Source organism: Marmota monax, unplaced genomic scaffold (assembly GCF_021218885.2).
Source record: "Marmota monax isolate L192 unplaced genomic scaffold, Marmota_monax_Labrador192_F-V1.1 WCK01_AAM20220418_F8-fsc00012, whole genome shotgun sequence".
NCBI lineage: Eukaryota > Metazoa > Chordata > Mammalia > Rodentia > Sciuridae > Marmota > Marmota monax.
In genome coordinates, this window is record NW_026695227.1 from 16,650,455 (window position 1) to 16,671,002 (window position 20,548).

Below are 20,548 nucleotides of genomic sequence, written 5' to 3' on the forward strand. Positions count from 1 at the left end.
TAACCTGCCCAATATTGCATGACTATTTTATGCAACAGAGGCAGGATTTTTAATCCCTCACAAAAATTTCACATTTGGGTTAATTTATCAGTAAACAAAAGTAAGATTTTGCTAAATTATGAAGGTAGAGAAAATTGAACATTTGATGTAAAAACTCCTGTACCAAGTATTTGGAGTAACCTTATAATGACAAAGAATTTCAAGAATAAACAGGATACAGTTAAAAATGAATTTCTCTGAAATCTTGTATAGCCCTCCATTAATTAAAAACACATAAAAGTGTTTCTGGAAAGTTATTTCAGCTTTCAGAGAAAGTAGCTTAAATTTTAAAAAGTTATGAAATAATTGTTTAGCTTCAAAAGTATATATACAGTACTTATAAGCAAGATGAAATACATAAATTATATGAGAAAAGTTCAAAATATGGAAGAGAGTTACCCACGCTGAGCTAGTTCAATGGGTTTGTCCAGATGCAACAATGACAGATCCTCATTAGGGGGGATACTGAACATGAAGCAAAATAGGCTTATGTTTCATCTTACCTCAAAGTAATGATTATTTCTATTTACAGGTTGATAGTGTCAGAATTGAGTTGAACTAGAGGATGATTGCCTAACTGGTTTCTGCTATGGAACTGCTTGCTTGCTGGTGGAGAGAAGTGATGGTAGGAGTTAGAGAGTTTTCATTCAGTATCGCAAAAGCAGAAAAACAGAAAACAAGGAGACATAGGGGATTTCCAAATTCATAAAGCAGTAAAGGAACATAACTTACTACACATTGGCACATTTTGTATAACCAAACTGCTGGTTTGGACAAACTCTACCTTTTATTAAATCTATGGTCTTGGGCAACTTACTTAACCTCTCTCTGTGCCTCAGTTTTTCATCTGTAAAATGGAGACACTTATGGTATTAAATCAGTTGGAAATTTACAAAGTAATATATTTGTTAAATAAAACTAAACCTCAAAAAATTTAAAGCAAAATTATTAGATGGCTTTTGAACACTTGGAGAATGAATTGGTGATCATGAGAAGCTGACATGGGATCCTTAACATGCCATATTAAATTAACCTAATTTCATTTTTAAAAGAGCTAATTAGATGATGGCTAGGGAGAATAGGATAAACTTAATGAATCTTGACTTCAGTGAAGCACTTAATAAAGCATCTTATGATGTCCCTGTTAACAGAAAATGGTAAGTAATTATATAACTAGAAGTTCCACAGCTGATTAAGTAACTATACAAGAAATGTTAACTGAGGAGAAGGTCATAATGATATAGAAATGATTCTATCCTTGGTTCTTCCAAATACAATATTCTGCTAATGACTTATACGTAAATACAGATAACACATTTATAAAATACGTATGTTTAAGATGGATGGTTAGGTGAAAAGGTAGGGTCTAGTTTAAATACAGATTCAAACTGGCATCTAACAGAGTCCCCCTAAAATAATGCCAAAAATGATTATGAGACTTGAAGATATGGCATGGATCTATGTGCATTTTCTCCTTTTGAACTGTTTCAATTGCTGTACAATTCTTCCTCACATTGAGTCAAAAGGCTTAAATGTTATGATACCACATGATTGGTATGGAGGCCAAGAACACAGAGTACTTGGGTTTTAATTCTACTTTCTCTGCTTATTCGCTATTTAACTGGAGATAAGTTATTCAATTTCTTTGTGACTTGGTTTCCTATTGAAATTGTGGGTAATGCGACTATAGAATTGTTACAAGGATCAGGAGCTCTAAATTCTTTGAACTATACTTGAATAATGGTTAATATTCAATAATAGTAATTATTTCATACATGAATCCTGAAAGCCTCTACATGGAAATTCCATAAACACTTTAAAATTTTTTTTGTCTTCTGTCTTCTCAGTTTCCATTCCCTTCAGCATTCTGGTCATTATACTCTCTGGATGCATTCTATTTTGTTGGCCCGTAAAGCAACCCTAAATTACTGCCCTTGAAACCTCTAATGACCACCTCTTGAACTGGAATCAAATCCAAATGCATGACCCTAGTATGAGCTGCATAAATGGCAAATCCTCCCTTCACCACCTCTCCTCATCCTAGTCTCTACTCACTCAACCTCCAAGACCTCTCACCTCTGATAGTCCCTAAACTGCCAAGTTCTTCCCACATTCAAAGCCCCCCCCCCCTCTTAGTTTAATATTTACTGGCAGACAGTGCTCTAGATACTGGAGATGTAGCAACAAAAAGATCAAATCCTGCTCAGGAAAGTTCATTCTGGTAGAGGAGACACATTGTCCCCAAAATAAAGGTGTTTCCTACTTGCAAATGGGTCATGTCCTGATAAACCCATGCATGGTCATGTCGGAGGCTGTGTACAAATTACAGGTTTGTTTGAGCCATTACAAGGCAGAGGGTTGCTTTTCTGGGAATTCTTGGTGAAATTCTACTGATCATATTATACAGACACCCTGCCTTGGCTCCGACAACCGTAGGTTCAAATGCAGCCTTGGTGAGGTAGAGAGGAGGTAGACATAACCTGCCAAGCCCCAAACATTTGTTTTTCCCATCTTCATCAAGAAGTCTGTCACACTGAAACCCTTTGATGGTCCTACCTATAAAACGCGGGCTGTTGTTCTTTGTCAGACCCAGTCTCCATCAGAGCTGCACCCTACCAGATCCCACTTTTCACTTATTTCCTGCTTTTCACTTATTTCTGTATCTTGTCTTTATTTCTTAAATTTCCCATATCTTTAATATTTCTAATCTGACTCATCACCCTTGCTGGGGGAAACTGCATAAACATCACGTGGTCATGACATGGTAAATTGAAAGTATCATAAGTGACAAATATATCTGAAACACCTGCCTTACTAAACATCACAGCCTAACGATGCTATAGAGCATTGGTGGTTTACCCTCTTCTTGATCAAAGGGCTGACTGTGAGCTGCAGCTTACTGCTGCTGCATAGCCTTGCAAGAGATCATCTTAACCTGGGATATTAGGTGTCAATTTAAAAAATAACTAGCCAAAAAAATCAAAACTCAAAGCATGTCTTCTATTGAATGCCTATCATTTTTAAACCATCAAAAAAATCATAAGTCAAGCCATCATATATATGGGGATCATCTGTGTATGCTTTCCAGGCCTTGCTAAATGCCAAGAAAAGGTGAAGGAGGAAAGCTATTTAGGCCATGTGATAGGGGAGGCTTTAGATAAGAAAACATTTGAATAAGACACTTGAAATGATTTAGGAATTGAAACTTGTGGTTTCCTTGGGGGCAGAAAATGAATGTGCTTCATTAATCTGAGCAACTATATATAAAAGAGGCCCCAGAGAGCTGCCTTGCCCCTTCTGACATATAAACCCCAAGAGAATGCAGCTTTCCTGTGAACCAGGATGCGGGACCTCACCAGACACTTAATCTGCCACTGCCTAGACTTGTACTGAAAGCCTTTAGAACTGTCAGAATTAAACATTTGCTCTTTTAAAGTCCCCTTGTACATAGTATTTTGTTATAGTAGACTGAACAGACTGACAAGATAACAGACTTTCTAACTAGCTGGGAGGGTAGCCCCAGGCTCAATATTCAATACCTCAAAAATTATTATAGAAATTCACATACTTGAAATAAAATTACATGAACTCACAAATAAATTCTAAGTCCATGGAGTTATATAATTATAGAAATGAAATTTGTCTCATTTATAATAAGTAAATACCTATGAAATTTTGACTTATTAAAACTTTTAAGGTAGAATAATGTTATCAGATTGGAGAATCTTAATAGAAGAAAGAAAAGTAGCTTCTGACTTTTACAGAAATCATTCTGATGTTTACAGCTAGGCCATGTTGTTCTCCTGTTGGACACAAATAATCTCACAGAGCATCAACATCAGATAGGACATTGTGGGTCCATGATAAGGTGAAATTAAAAATAAGGTCATATATAATCATTTAAATACCAAACATCTCCCTCTCGGCTAAAATGAGGGAGTACTACTTCTTTAGCAACTACAGATTTGTCTTTTCTAATCAGGTCTCCCTATGACAGAGATAGCCTCTCATAAAATTGACCCACTTCCTGATAACAGCCAATACTAGCACAAAGTTCATTTCCTTAGATCCTCTCCAGAATTTTCCAAAGCCCAAATCATATAAGGGGTTCTGGCACCTTCTAACTGAGATTCCCCATAGTGTTCCATAGAGTGTGATCTCCTTCTCTCCAGAAGTGATAAATAAACCTCAGGTTGACCACCGACAAGAACTGGGGTTGTGAAATCTGATGCTAAGGAGACCTTAAGGTAAACTAATAGCTTGAACATTTGTATCTTCCTCTTCCTTATTCTCTAATTGTTTTAGAATCCCTAAAAAGAATTGAACTTCAAAAAAATGCTGAACTTATCAATGTTCTAATCTTGGAATACTATTAGAGGGATCAAGGTCCTTGGAAAAAACATCAAAAACCTGCCCTTTGTGAGAGATACTGTCTCATTTAGATGATGTCCTAAATGGCAGAACCAGGAAGAAACTGGAGAAGGTGATACAACATTAGATTACAACATTTTTGGAAAAGTTTCTGTGAATCAGTCTCAGAACACAATACTGCCTGATAACCAAGCATGATAGACTCTATGTAGTCAGTAAGTTTCCAAAGATTATTCAACTAATTAGTCTATTTGTTTTTCCTTTTTAAGTTATCTTGGGTCTAAAAAGGCCCATCTCTTCTTTGAGAATGAAACTGGATACTGGTAACATTTAATAAACAAATTTTCAAAGTGTTACCTAAAAATGCAATTTAGGAAGTGAAACCTCTTTAAACATATGACCTTGAGAATAACAAAATTAGAGTGCCTACTGATAATAAAATAACATAGACTAAAATTTAAGCTGGGCTTAGGGGGTCTAAATCCAGCAAATGTGAGTTTATGCTTATCACATTGTGCTCAAGATGCTCTGGGGTTCTAATGAAGGAAACTGATTAATTGTTGGAATCACTGACAATAAATGGTATTGTTTTCAAGGAAAACAGGTCACATTTTCCATATAGGTGCATATAAGTTATATGCATATAAATTATAAATTACTAGTGTCACAATATAGATTTAAGGGAGATCAATTTACCAAATAATCTTGATTATTGATCTGGTCCATCATAAGTACTGACAACCCATTCACAGTTCCAAGATTCTTCTATCACTAAGGCTTCATTTCATATCTTGACATGGAATAAAAAGTCCAAATACAATCAGCATGTTGGGAAAACAGCATTAGGATAATTGGGAGACAATGATCTCAACAAAACTGGACATCCTTGAGGCAAAAATGAAAACACACACACACACACACCCCATGATCAAGTTGAAATCCTTCTTGTGTCTATTTTTAATATCTACAACTAGGTTATTAAAAACCAGAACAATAGTGTTCTTTTATTAATTTCTATTACTGTTCCAATTATTCAGTTCCTTCTGTATTTTGACACAGGATTTGAATTTTATTGAAAAGCTGACACACTCATGCCCCAAAAGTAAACAATCTCAAGTTCTGACTTTAACTCATAGACTGTGGCCCCACATCATAAATCACCCCACATCTATATTTCAGTGTAGTTTTATTGCTCATATTTAATACACTGTATTATTTAATGTTCATAATCACGAGAAATATATATTATCTTCAGTCTAGAGATAAGTGAACACTTGACATTCAACAGATGTGTCCTAAGACCTTTAGGATTTCCCTAAATTTGCAAATACCACAAATGCAATAAATGCTAACTTCAATATCAAGAAATGAGTAGAGAATAAGGAAAGAAGGCTGAGAAGTAGATCTGAGTGTTTGGTTGAACTCACTCCCTGGGTTAAGTCACACATTGGTAAAGTTCAGCCTCACAGCATGTGGTCATTAAAACAGCATGTAGAATTCAAATTTCTAACATTTATAAGGTAATGAAATTTCAGATCACTCACAGACAGTGAAACTAGAATATTAAGGTTCACAGTGCCAAGAGGCAACCATATCAGGAAAGATAATTGAATACTTCAGTGATATATTGGGCTAGTCCCAAATGAAACATTGACTTACTTACTATAATCTTAAAACCTTAATTATCATAATGCAATGATCCAACAAAAAATAAAAAAGACAGTGTATGCGTAATCTGAAAGGTATAATAGATAAGAAAAGCATGGCAATGAACAGTCTTCAAATAGAAAGATTCCCATAGGCCAAATGATGGGAGCTTTTTTACCCATTCACTAGATAAAAGAGCTATGTACTTAGTACTTATTCTCTATTCCTTGATCTGCCTCAGGTCCCCAATTCCCCCGAAGTTGATAAGAAAATTAGTATGAGTTCCTATTTTACTATAAAGCAACAAGTTTCAGGCCATAAACATTTGAAAGTTTCTGATTCAAGTCAGATCACACTACTTACTAGATGATGTATACCTGCAGGGATAGTCCCAACTATATTTCCATAAAAACAGGTAACCAAAGCCAAGTCAAATTCTGTATCACGGATTTCTTATTTCCTATTGTCTTCCCTTATCATTACCATTGACTTTTACTCTCTTGGAATCTAGAATAAGATTATTCAGAGTCAATTCATCTAATTTATTTACATAAAATTCATTATATATATATTCTGATTATAAAGTTAACACATGTTCATTGGAAAAATTTTGAAAATAGATTTCAAAGAAGATAAAAGTCTCCTGTAGTCCCATCCTTTACATAATGAATATTTGTGTTTTTAAGTAAATCTTATAAGGCATTTTCCTATGTGATTATATATATATATATATATATAATTTTTTTAAAACACTGTATGCTATTTTTCACTATTATAACCTTTTCCCCTACTTTATTATGACTATTTTCCCATGCTACTAAAATTACATATACATTTTAATGGCTCTATTTTTTAAATATTTATTTTTAGTTGTACTTGGACACATTACCTTTAATTAATTAATTTATTTTTATGTGGTGCTGAGGATCAAACCCAGGGCCTCGCATGTGTTAGGTGAGTGCTCTACCACTGTGCCACAACCACAGGCCCATCTATTTCTTATTCACACAGATATACCATAATTTTAATGCATATTTTAATCTGCAATTCTAAAAATATGAACAATTCAGATCTTTAATAAACCTCACACATGGGGTTTAAGTCCATTATAATTTCTTCTGTCATGAGAAACATGTCTGCACTGAAGGTTTTCTTTTTTCTTTTTTTCCCAGTTCTGGGGATTGAACTCAGGAACACTACCACTGAACTACATCCCCAGCTCTTTTTATTTTTTGGATGTGGTCTCACTAAGTTGCTGAGACTGATCTTGAACTTGTGATCCTCTTGTCTCAGCATCCTGAGTATCTGAGATTACAGGCAGGTACCACCACACCCTGCCTGCCCTGAAGATTTTCTATGTTTATCTGAAAAAAATTTTTTGAATATATGTAGTGACAATCTCTTTCCTGAGTTAACTCCTAACTCATGCTTTAGCAGTCAGGGGATTCACATAAGCTAAATGCATTTCTCACAGATTCTCTTAGCTAAGAAACTACCTCCTTATTCTTTACTCCTAATCTCAATTGAAACATTATTTCCTTCATTCAAACAACTATATATCAAGCACTGGCTATTTACCAGGCATAGGTGAGATTTCAGAGATTCACCAGTAGGGCATGCTTGGTGTGGCTGAACAGAAATCAAGTTTGGCATGGCTGGTATAGAGTGAGAATTTTGGGGAAAATGTTTGGAAAAGTCGTCAAAGAGGCAGTCAAGAGCCAAATCATATAGCATGGGTAGGCATTATAAGAACTTTAGCTGTGAATCAGTAGGGAAAACATTGGGGATTCTAAACAGAGAAGTAACATGATCTGAATTATTCCCATTTAAGATGATCAAATTGAACATTATGAGGAATATTTTAGTCTGTTGACTAAAGGAAGGTTTGTACCAGAATGATCTAAGGGAATTGTTAAGAAGTGGTTGGGTTCTAGATCTATTTTGCTGAAAGACTCACACATTAACTACATTTAATAGGGACTATGAGAAGTCAGAGATGACCAAATTTAATGGCTTGAGCAATTAATTACTAAAATGGAGTTGTTATTTACTGAGATAGAACTATGAGTGGAAGAAAAATTTGGAGGCAAAGGTAGGAAATTGAATTCAATTTTAGTGATGTTAAGTTTGAGATACTTAGTGGATAACTGTGTAGAATGGGATGCAATTAGATATACAGTGCCAGGATTCAGTAAAAAGTTAAGGCCAGAGATAAATTCAGGAGCTACCTGAATATAGCTGTCATTTACAGTTAGGAGTTAGGTGACATCACTTAGTAGGTATAGGGAGAGAAGAAAAGAGAATTAAGGACTGGGTCCTGGGACACCTCAGCCTCAGACACTTCAATAATAGAAAAAATGAAAAACTACAGACAAGAAACTTTGAAGGGGTCTAGAGAAGTATGAGGAGAGCCAAGAAAAAGGGTTTTCTGGAAGCCAAGACGAGATTTAAGAATGAAGGAGAGTTCAACTCTGTCAAATGCCAGTGTTAGTACTGAAAAGTGACTACTGGACTTATGGAAATCATTGGTAGTTTTATCAAGAACAATGTCCATGGAATGTTGGGCAAGAAATTCCTATGGGTATGCATTTAAGAAGAAAAAATGGGAAGGAAAAGGGTAGACAGTGAATAAGAATAACTTCCATGGAGTTTTGCTACAAGAGAACAGAGATATCCAAGTTTTCCTAGATTTCCATTTGTGCTGACCATCAATCCAGTCAGATTCCTCCATTATATACTTTCATTGAATGCTATATTTTCCCTTTATAATAATTTTTTTATTTTTATGAGTTTTTTAAATTATTGACTATCTTCCTCATTCAGTGGTAAGTATTAGAGCAGAGATTGTCTTCTTCATTGCAAATTCTTAGTACCTTGAACAAGGTTTTGCATATGTTCAAACCCATTTATTGATAATCTGAATAATTATAGGACTAAATTTATATTGATTTTCATTCTTTAACGTATACTTTGATATAACTTGTACTTGATGTAAATGTCTTCTTACTTTCTTCTAACACTTCTCATATTATCAGACTAATTAAGTAAATTTTTTTAGTAGAAATGCTTTTCCAGTTGTATTCCAAATAACATAGTCAAAAGACCAAAAGATAGATACTAAATAAAAATTGAATGGGGGAAAGCAAAATGTGTCAAAATTTTTTGGAAATGAGAATGGATTAAATTTAATGATTGAAGCAATTCTAATAAATTTTCAGAATTAAAAATAATGGCAAAGTTTCCTATATGGTGCCCAGTTTCTATAATGTGCAATGATTCTCAGTTTCCATAATGTTATCAGCTCCTTTGCTCTAACCACAAGAACACTGGACAAACCATATCTTTCAAAAATCCAATTATAACTAATATATATGAGCTAACTATCAAACAAGTTTTTTATAAAAAGGACAAATTACTCTTAATGTTAATACATTAAGGAATTCCAAAAGATAAAAATTATTTTTATGCTCAGGACAAAAATTGTCTACTACTTATAATATTCCAAGTGCTATAGTTTAGATCTGGAATGACCTCCAAAGACCCATGTATTAAAATTTAGTCCACTATTGAAAGGTGGTTCAAACCTTGAAAAAGGTATAGTAGGAAGTCTTAGATCACTGGGGTCATGCCTTTTAAAGGGATGATAGGACTCTTCTTCCTCTTCTCTTTTACTTTCAACTATAAGATAAGGAATTCTGCCATGCACTCCCCAAATTGTGAGCCAAAATAAACTTTTCCTGTTTCAAAGTTGATTTATCTCAGGCTTGAAATTTAAACAATATAACAAGTATCCTGAAAACCAGAAATATGCATTTAGATGCTATAAAAATGAAAATATTATGAATATTATACCTTACAAAGGTTTAACATGAGACCTCCACTTATTACAGAAGTCACAACCATAAATACCTTTCTTCTCCTTTAAAGTTGACAAATGAAACAAAGAATTACCAGCTATTTACTTATATGATAACAGACTTTTCCCAATTAGTCACAACAAAATGGGCAGAAACATGCAAAAAATAAGCTAAGGACAGAGGGAAGCAATGAACTTACCAGAAACATGGGAACGGTGTCTCAAAGAAAACTCTTCCCAGGCCAAAGTGACACTATATATGAGAATTAACACAAGTGGATCATGAGATTTTAGCTAAGGGAAATCTTCTTCACATAATTTTCTTAGCCAAAAAATTTATTCAATCCAAAGAACAATTCATCAAGGTTACTGAGCAAAGCAAAAGAAAAAAATATTTTTTAAGTTATAAATTTATGCCATGTCTACTTCCAATAATATAAAAATGGGGAAAATAAAAGTGGAAACCAATTAGAATGGAGAGAAAGATATTCCAGATTCCTGAGTCTTAACAGTTCTAAGGCAATAGTTCCATCCAACTGGAACACAATACCTAGTTCTAATGATATATAAAGCAACTTAAGTACATGTTCTTAAAGCTATATAAGAGAAGGAAATATGATTTAAGACCAGGTCCTCAGAGAACTAAAAATGTTATTCCTGACACCATATTGAAATAGAATAATCACATATAGAAAGTATATTTGAGTTTAAACTACATATAACATTCATTTATCCACAGCATAGAAAATAACAATAATTATTAAAATATTTCAATAATTTATCCACAGCAAAGAAAATAACAATGATTAAAATATTTCAATAATTGACATGAAAGTCAAAACCATTAACCTTAAACCATTAAAATGAAATTTTTTATAGTTCTTGGCTCAAACCTAGAACTAAAAGGGACATTTGTACTGATTTTGTTCAACTTTTCGTTACTTGAGGATTTCTAACTTACCCTTCAGAACTGACCCTCCTCTCTTCTGAGGCAGACTACTAAATAGATGGACTTAGTGTCTTGAAGTTCCCTGAAATTGCTATTCTATGAATCCAGTTCAGCTTCCAGAACAAGCCTACTGTATTCTTAAGATTCCAAATGCTTATTTGTTCAATGAAGAAAATTTAGAGAATTAGAAAACAATAATGTCACAATCTAGAAACATCCAATTAAACATTGAGGTGTTTTCCTTTAGATTCTTATTCTGTTCACATATAGTACTTTTTAGAAAACATATACTTCTTTATTCTAATTTTCTATTACCTGTAGGATATTCCTATTTAGAAAAAAAAGTTATGTGAAAATCTTTCATTTAATGACTATATAATATTTTATCAAATGAATTAGTGTACAATTCTGTTTTAGTTGGCTTTTTCATTGCTGTGACTAAAGGACCCAGCCAGAACAATTTTAGAGGAGGAAAAGTTTATTTAGGGGCTCATTTTTGGAGGTCTCCATCCATAGACAGGCTCTACTCCTTGGGGCTCAAGGTAAGGCTGAACATCATGGCAGAAGAGTGTGGTGTAGGGAAGCAGCTCAAGTGGTGATCAGGAAGCAGAGAGAGACTCCACTTGCCAGATACAAATATATACTTCAAAGCCACACCCACCATGAGCCACTTCCTCCAGCCACACCCCCAACTGTCTTCAGTTACCACTCAGTGAATCCCATCAGGGATTATTAATTCACTGATTAGGTCAAGGCTGTAGCCCAATCATTTCTCCTCCAAACCTTCTTGCATTGTCTCATGTGTGAGTTTTGGGGAGACACAACTAAACCATAACAATTTCTTAATTTTTTTCTGTAATTTAGATTGTTTTGACCACTGCTGAAATGCTTTTATGTAATCTTTGCACATGTGTATATTTTTAATTAGTTAAGAGACACTGAGACAAACATAAATTTATGGATATTGAAAAATATTTCTCCAGAAAATAAACTCCCATAACATGGATATGTATGTTACATTTTATTTGCTCTTTAATCATGTTCCAAAACATTTTATTTTTTTTAAATTTGAGGTAGAATTTTTTTTTCTGTTTTAGAGAGGCCAAATATTTTTCTCCTATGTGGTCATCTGTTCATTGCTTAGTCAGGATGTAACTGAACACGGGGTGTTTGCCAATTGGTGAATGAAAAGCCAATAAGCACGACCAGGAGATAAGAGTGAAAAAAGTTTTATTACTTGCCAGTAAGAAGTGCAATGGAGATAATTCTCAAAGCAATGCCTCCTTGAATAAATAAATCAAGGGGCTTTTATTACAAAACTTATTCATATAGGAAAGACTCATCATCACATGTAGAGCAAGCTCAGGTCATGGACATACGTTGCATGAAACGTGGATGTGTAACCGATGTGATTCTGCAATCTGTATACGGGGGAAAAAATGGGAGTTCATAACCCACTTGAATCAAATGTATGAAATATGATATGTCAAGAGCTATGTAATGTTTTGAACAACTAATAATAAAAAAAATAAAAATAAATAAAAATAAAAAATGGTGGCCAGGAACAGCTCTGGGTAGAGAATTTTTATAATGAGCAAAGGTTACTCTAGGTTACCTAAATAGTGGGTCAAAAGTGACTTTATGATTTGGGCTAGTTCCTTGTAAGTTTCCCTGGAGGACCTTTTCTGAAACAAAAACAACTTCCATGGAGTGTTAACCATCATTTAAAAGGTCAAAATGTTTTTGCTGATATGTGGAAGCTAACCCACAATAAGTGGGGGTGAGGGGAAGAATTAGATATTCAGTAGGTTAGACAAAAGGGAAGGAAGGGAAGGGGGATAAGATAGAATGAATCTAAAATAATTTTCCCATGTACACATATGAATGTACATGTGAATCCCACCATCATGTACATCTGTAAGAAGGGGGTCCTAATTAGAATAAGATATATTCCATGCTTATATAATTATATCAAAGTGAATTCTACTGTAATGTTTATATATGACATGAAAAGAACCAATAAAAGAATAAAAAGAGAACAATTGAAAATATTGTGACCATCAGGTTATTTTATGTTATCTTGTTTTGTGAAAAGCTTAAAGCCAAAGGAACTTAATTATCATGCTAGTTGAAATTGGCCTCTGGGAAACTTGACTAATCCAAGCCAATAAACCTAAGATGTTCTGAGGAAAAGAACAAAAGATAAAACTTCTCTACAACAAAACTATTTCCTCTATACTAACTTTCAATACTTCACTTTTGAAAGAAGATGTGTGGGATTTTTCCTCATAAAAATTTAACTTAATTTTCCAGCACACAACTGGGTGACCTATAATTAAATTCAATTCTGACACCGTTTACTAGGGCTGCTGCTTAGCTCTTAGGCTAAATAAGGGCTGTGTCTCACAGGATTTCTTCCCATTTTAGGTGCCAGTTGGAAATCCAGGTTATCACTTGTGTTCTTACCTGACCAACTGCAAATTGGGGGATCCCATGATTTCTTCCTCAGGTTTGATAATTTACTAGAATGGATTAAGGAATTTAGGGAAACATTCTATATTTACCAAATCATTACCAAGGGTTCAATTCAGGAATGGTCAAATGGAAAAGATGAATCATGAAGATATGATGGAGAAGAGACACAGCTTCAATGTTCTCTCCTGGCCCACCACCCTCCAGGCACTACCTTCATGTGTTCATAAACCTGGAAGCTGAGACATATCCTTTGGGATTTTAATGTAAGTTTTGTTACACAGGCATGATTTTGTAAAATATGTTTTTTTTTTTTTAACCTTTTGTTTTGCTGAGGATTAAACTTAGGCATTGAACATGGTAAGGAATTGTTCTATCAGAGTCACACATCTGGACCCATAGGATAGATTATCTCATTGGTGATTAAGTTAATTTACAGCACTCCTCTCCCCAGAGGTTGCAGAGTAGAGTTCCAGCCGTCTAATCACATCGTTGGTTCCTCTGACAATAGGGACTTTCCAAAAGTCACTTCAGTGCAAACTCAGGCATGGATGAAAGAGGCTTAATAATAAAAGGCACTCCTTTTCCCTTAACTATTCTTATCTCTTAGGGAACTATGGAGATATTAGGAACTCTGGACAGGAATAAAAATATATATCACACACACATACACACACACATATACATACATAAGTATATATATATATATATATACACACACACACACACACACATGCATATATATATTCACATATGAATATACATATGAAGATATATAAATGAAGATATATATTTCTAAGATAATATTAGGGATAGGTAGAGGAAACATGAATTTCCTCTTATACCCCAGAGCCTGTAAGCCTTAGAGAAATTGAAATACAATTATGAAACTTTTGAGAAGGAAATCTTATGTGTTTTATTAAGTCTAAGAACAAGTGTTGACCAAGAATAAAATCAACCTAGTTGAGAACAAAAAAAAATTACATTTATTTGGGGCTAATTCAGATTTCACTCCAGGAAAATAAAAATTCAAGCAGTCTTGGAAATAGTCCCAAAGGTTTTACAAAATGAATTTATAACATTAAATCACAGGGGGTTGACAATTACTTGTTGGTCAGGAATTATGATTGGTGCTGGCAAAAGCCAAAGTTGTCCTGTAAGAAAGGGACTGGGTGTGGTTTCAATCTCAGTAGTTTGGGGGCAGGAGTCCATTGTACAGAAGGTCAGCGGAGGTTAACAGTCTTTTGAAAGGTCAACTCACATACTTGGGTAGGTTTATCTACAGACTAGTTCAAAGTTCAGCTGCTGACATGTCTGGAGATTTGATTAGCAATGGCCCTTCATAAGTGCCCCTAAAGAATGCTGCTCCATCTTGATTTTTTTTTCCTAGATCATATATGTAGTGCATCAACAACATAAGTTATAAGTATATAGCTAATATATTCCTCTTTCTCTCCTTTGTTCTTCCAACCTCTGTGTGCACTGTGGAGGAGAGCAACAGGCAAACAATGGTCCTAATATTCTTCTAAACAATACAATTTTAAGAACAGGAATCAGAATGGGTATTTCTAATTCCCACAAGTTTGGTTTCTTTATATTGATGAGCATGCATTCTCTCATTTTATTCTCAAAACCACTTCATGAGGCAGTGCAACAAAACTGTTCTCCGAGGCAAGACAGGTAGAAACACAGGGACACTTCATTCTTCCCACAAGAAACTCAGACCTCTTTCAAGGTAAATTTGCTCAGAAACTAAGAAAATTCAGTACTTAACATTCCCTTAAGTGGAAACACAAAGATTGTTAGTGTACAAACTTCTGGGATGGTAATGTAAATCCAAGGACTAAAAAGGACATTGCTTTAGCACCTAGCCACTGCATCAACCCTGGCAGAAGCATACCTGAGTGGACAGTGACGTTAGCATCTGGCTCCTTAGGGAGCCGAAGTTCAACAAAAGCCCATACAACTTTTCCTCTGGGCTGTTAACCTATCCTGATAAAGTGCATTGGGAATTTATAGTGCATGTGTATACATGTAAGAAAATTGAGTTTTAGTAAGCTTTGGGGGTTGTTCCCAAAGTCACTGAACTAGTAAGAGATAGAACTAAGATACAGTCCAGGATCATGAGATTCCAGAACTGTGTACTGCTGCATTCCCCCATGTTAGGAAATGTTGGTTGACCTCTCAAAAACTCTTTTTCCATTTTGTTTCTCCTATCTATCTCCCAAGTCAAGTATGACCATGTAACAGCTCTGGGTGAAAAGATTTAAATCTGAAACAGGATACTTAGATACATGTTTCCCTTCTTAATAGGGCTATTCCTTACCTCGGTCCTTTATTTCTCCAATATGAGGCTGAGAATAAAAATAACCATTATGTAATCATTAGGGAAAGGACAAAAGAATCACAGGAACTTCAGCATTAGTGGAGTTCAACTGTTGAATAGAGGTGCTTCTGGATTTCTGTTTCTTTGAAAATAAATGTTACTGTAATTATCAGCAACTACCTAATTAATAAACCCATTGAATGCTCTTTCCTATGTATCTTGTTTTCAGTGTTTTTTTTTTAAACAAATTTAATCTAAGTGTGACCCATGTTTTGTTTTAACTTAATCTGAAAAGATGTTATGTTAATCTCCATTATAAATCTAGGAAAATGATATCAGTAAGGCTATTTCAACATCACATAAGAGGACTAGTTTAGGTCACCTGTAAGCCCCATGGGAACATAAAACAATCTAGGACTGTATCATAAAATTAGTAGCATAGTTGATCATGGAAAATTAATTACCTATTTTTTTGCTTGGTACAAATTCTTCATAAACCCACAGGTGACTCTGATAAGTCAAGGGTGTTAGCTTCATCTGGAAGTTGATAATTTCAAGGAGAATGATGTGAATTAAAGGGGCTACTAAATCTCAGAGGAGCTATGGCATAGATGAAAGAAAGAAACAATTTCAAACAGAATATACTGTTATTTGTTCAGAATTTAATGCATCAGTGTTACTGACTTTCAGTGAGCCTTTTCTGTTTCTTTGTGCTTGGATGAGATAAAGGTTTTCTACTTTAAATTTGACCAACTAAACTTACTTGCTAGTACCCAATTTGTCAAAAATTAAAATTAACATTTGAAGATGAACAATTGATTCTGTGTATTATTCCAAATTCTGATTGGCAATCTATAAGAGCTTAAGGATTTATGTATGCCAGAATTTACCTACAACTCCCTAACAAAAAATGACTTAGGATCAATATTATACAGATCTTCACTTTTAATTTCTCATTTTAAAGGTATTATATTTCTTAATTCAAGGGAATTTCTTTATATTGTGGGAATTTAGGAACAATTTACTGAATACCTACTGTATTCCAGAATATTTTACACATTATTTCCATCTCCACAATGCTTTGACAGAGACTTGACTTTCCATTTTGCCTAATAAGTTGTCTCTTTTGTGGAGAAAGCACAATTTATTTACAGAAACAGTCTTTTGTTGTTGTTTTCATGTTAAAAGCAATTGATCCAGGGTTTCCTAGGAGTATGTTGTTTGAGAAGATGGAGAATAATGATTTAAGCAAATACCACTGTTGATGTTAGTCAAGTACAGTCCATATACATCTTCCATTATAATAAACATTCCTTTCTTTACCTCATAATCATCCTGTGAGAATATCTTGGGATCTGTATCCTGAGAGCTTTTTAAGATCTGTATCCTGAGAGCTTTTTAAGAATATCCTCACAAGCGACTGTGGGCTCTTGGTTTGAATTCTGGTTATTTCACTACCCTTTGAACCTAGATAAAAATGAAGTAGAAGGAATGAGAATAAAACTAGTTATTTTAAACAGGTTTGCTATATGTCTTTTCAGATCAATCAGCTTTCTTCCTTAATTGTCTTACGGGAAAAAGTAATTATCCAAAGGTTGGTTTCACTGAAAAGCCTCCTGATTTTAAACATTTAATGTATCAAAATTATCTAGAGTCTATGGAGGATTATATGAAATAAGTCAGTAATGCCTATTGATTGCCCAATTCCATCTGAAAGTCATATTCTTATTATAGCTCAAGAGAAAACTTTAATATGATATGCTTTTATTATTCATTTAACAATTTTCCCAAATGTGCAATACACTGAGGCCTAGAAAAATATATTCTCTTGTTTGCATTCATCCAGAATTAAAAGCCTCACTTGAGGGGAGGAAAAGGAGAAATTTTGGATAGGATATTTGCCAAATTATACTGTTATATTGCTTCCATGTATGAATTTGCAACAAATCCCACCATCATGTAAAACTATAAGTCACCAATTTAAAAGTATAGGGAAAAACTCTCACTAGTTAACTTCTACAGTATAATATAACAACTCTGAATTACATAGTTAACATTATTTTAAACTATTGTTTTTATAACACTATAAAGAAAACTGATACAGTGATAATAAATTGTCCAGAGCTAATCAAACAGCTAATATTTAGAACCCAAATTTCTGAATCCACAAGAAACATAGCTGCAGAAAAAGCTCTCTGTGGTATTAAAAAAAAATCACAATCATGGTCAAAAATATTAACTTGCAATCAACTATCTTAGCCATGTTTGAAAATAAATATGATTTATACTTACACATATATACTCACACACAGTATTATATGTACTTATATCTTTTGGCAGCAGGGGGTGCTAGGTGTTAAATCTAGGGCCTTGCACATGCTAGGCAAGCATGAAACTGAACACCCAAAGGAATTTATCATTCTTGATGATTTACAAATCAATCATGATTCACTGACCAGTTTCTCTTTTAGACCTGACCAAATCTCAGATGGCTTAAGTAGATTTTCCTAACAAATTCATCCCCTACAATTACTGCTAAAATGAACAAACATATCTTGGATTCTGAAAACAATATAGCTTATGCTAAAGCAACTTGTTTAAAAGGGAACAGAACGTCACCCGACGTGGTCCAGAGCACGTGAAAATTATTAAGTAAAGTCTTCCTTGATGTAGTTCACCTGTTTGTTTGTTTTTAAGTAGTCAATTCAAGGAAAGTTGGATTTTTTTTTTAGTAGTTTCTATACTTTAGGTAGAGCAATTAATTTAAATCATGAGACAGGAATGTACTCCATTCTGTGAGATGAGGAAATACAGCTGTAGAACTCAAGTGACTTCCTCAGAAGTCAGACTGGTGGAGTAGAGAGCCAGGATCTCAACCTGGGTCTATGATTCTAATACTCCCCTACACTCCATAGTCTATTATGTTACCAGGTTCCCCTTGAAGGATAATTATAAGTTATTTTATCTTTAAAATGACACAAATGTGTCATTTTTATCCCAGAAAATAACCTAATTATTAAAAAATGTCATTACAAAGATCCAAAAAGGAACAAAGTTTTTCCTACCTGAAAGTTTTCCTTTCCCTACTGTCAATCTTCTACTGGTTGCTTTACTTGGAGAAACTATGAGATGAGAGGGAAAATTATAATTCTAAAACAATTCAAAGTACTTTTTAAGATGGTATAGAAAAAACTTGGGAGTCATTTAGAATAACATGCCTCTACTATTGGGAATGATTTATCATTTCAAAACCTTTAGGTGTTATCTAAAAGTTTTGAAATGATATTCACTGATAACAGAAAAATATTCACTGATTATAGTACTTTGAGCTATATGGCATTTAATCCAGATGCTTCTTTATCCTTTTACCATGTTCATTCCCCCCTCCCTTAAACTTTCCATCTAATATATATTTTACCTTATTATGTGTCCCTCCGTATTAGAATGAGTTTCATGAGGGTAGGGATTTTTATCAATTTGGGTCACTACTAGATCCTCCAGGACCTGGTTCAATTAGGTGCTCCACAAACATTTGCAGGGAGGAAGGGAATCATATTCAAAGGCAAAAGAAGAAAACACATTAGTTAGCATATTAGGGCGAATGATGTTAAAATATCTGAGGAATGTTCACGTATTTATTTGCACCAAGGAGAGATGAATATAATTCTTGAATGTATTGGTAGCTCTCACAAGGAGAAACATAGCATTTGACAGTATAGAATACCATTCAATCAAGGAAGGAGTAATATTTTCATTAGTCTTATGGCTTTGACATCTATAATCTAAAGAGAAAGAACAATTCCAGAAGATTCTAGCTGACAATTCTACATCACAGAAATGCTTGGTTGGAAAATTACAGGGATTCCTCAAAAACCTATAACAAAGGCTAATGATTTTGAAAGGTGATAATGCTTCCCCAGGAAATATCTTTCTATATAAAGAATTGAATATATTATAGAGACAGAGCTATAAATTAGGAAGAAAATAATTCTAAGAAAGAGATAAGTACAGAATCACTCTACCACATGAGAAAACACTGCAGCAGGATGCAAGAGGCAAGTTCTTTTTAATTAAAAAGATTCTTCTGACATAAAATGGAAAAATTTCAAACCTAAAGGTGATGGGATAAATCAAAGATCCAAGACATGTGTAAATAGATTTAAATAAGTAAATTTAATAATTTTTATATCAATATAAAATTTAAAAACAAATAGCAACAATAAGGCTAAACACTTGTAACTTATTGCTGAGAGCCACAGCTGAGTCGGAATGGCCCCTGGCATTTTGCCAATAGTATTGGTTGACAGGCGAGGCATTACTATCTGCCTCAGCCGCTCCTTTGGAGTTCTCATGGGGATTCCCGGAGGAGATATTTCCGGTGGCTGGTTTCTGGATGAGCCGCGTGGGGTTCAGGATAGTTCCCGGGGAGCGTGTGTGGAGTGTGCTGGTGGAGTTCAGAAATAAAGTTTGTTCCTGTTTCAATGGCTTGTGATTTGTGCCCAGCCAGACTGTGGCAATTTATGACAAAGGAAAATTACTTCTGTATCTGAAGTTCCTGTAAAACTTTATAAACAATATTCAAATTTTAAAAATGGACAAAGAGTAATGGAAATTCATAAAAATTATAATAGCTAACCAACATTTAGAAAACTTTATCCCTATTAATTAAAAAATAAAACTGCCTTTAAATTGGTATAATGAGGTTCTATGCATGTTGAAATGAATCCCATGCACTGCTAATAACAGTGAAACTGTTCATCATTCTGAAGAGCAATTCAGCAAAAAACAATGCACAGAAAAGGAAACCTGGCAAAAAAAAAAAAAGTCATACAAAAAAAATGTTCCTAAGTCCTTAGGCACTATATTCACTTCGAGGTATACAAAAGAG

The 20,548-nt window shown here is 34.2% G+C and overlaps 1 protein-coding gene and 1 long non-coding RNA gene across 4 annotated transcripts in view; one reads left to right on the forward strand and one right to left on the reverse strand.

Moving 5' to 3' along the window:
- The window catches only part of LOC124086929 (uncharacterized), a 63,330-nt gene that overhangs the window by 26,127 nt on the left and 16,655 nt on the right, over window positions 1-20,548 (forward strand). Inside the window, exon 5 of one of the 3 annotated variants that reach the window (XR_006849972.2) lies at window positions 13,290-13,600. The exons of the other annotated variants lie outside the window; for them this stretch is intronic. This is a non-coding gene — a long non-coding RNA (uncharacterized LOC124086929). The remainder of the gene's footprint in view (window positions 1-13,289; window positions 13,601-20,548) is intronic. 3 annotated transcript variants of the gene reach the window in all.
- Window positions 1-20,548, reverse strand: part of Ovch1 (ovochymase 1) — a 95,642-nt gene that overhangs the window by 14,357 nt on the left and 60,737 nt on the right. Inside the window, exons 18-20 of the mRNA XM_058576363.1 lie at window positions 19,079-20,223; window positions 18,726-18,782; window positions 10,114-17,127 (exon numbers count right to left, since the gene is read on the reverse strand). Of these exons, the coding sequence (XP_058432346.1) occupies window positions 20,139-20,223 (85 nt within the window). The 3' untranslated portion in view covers window positions 10,114-17,127; window positions 18,726-18,782; window positions 19,079-20,138. The remainder of the gene's footprint in view (window positions 1-10,113; window positions 17,128-18,725; window positions 18,783-19,078; window positions 20,224-20,548) is intronic.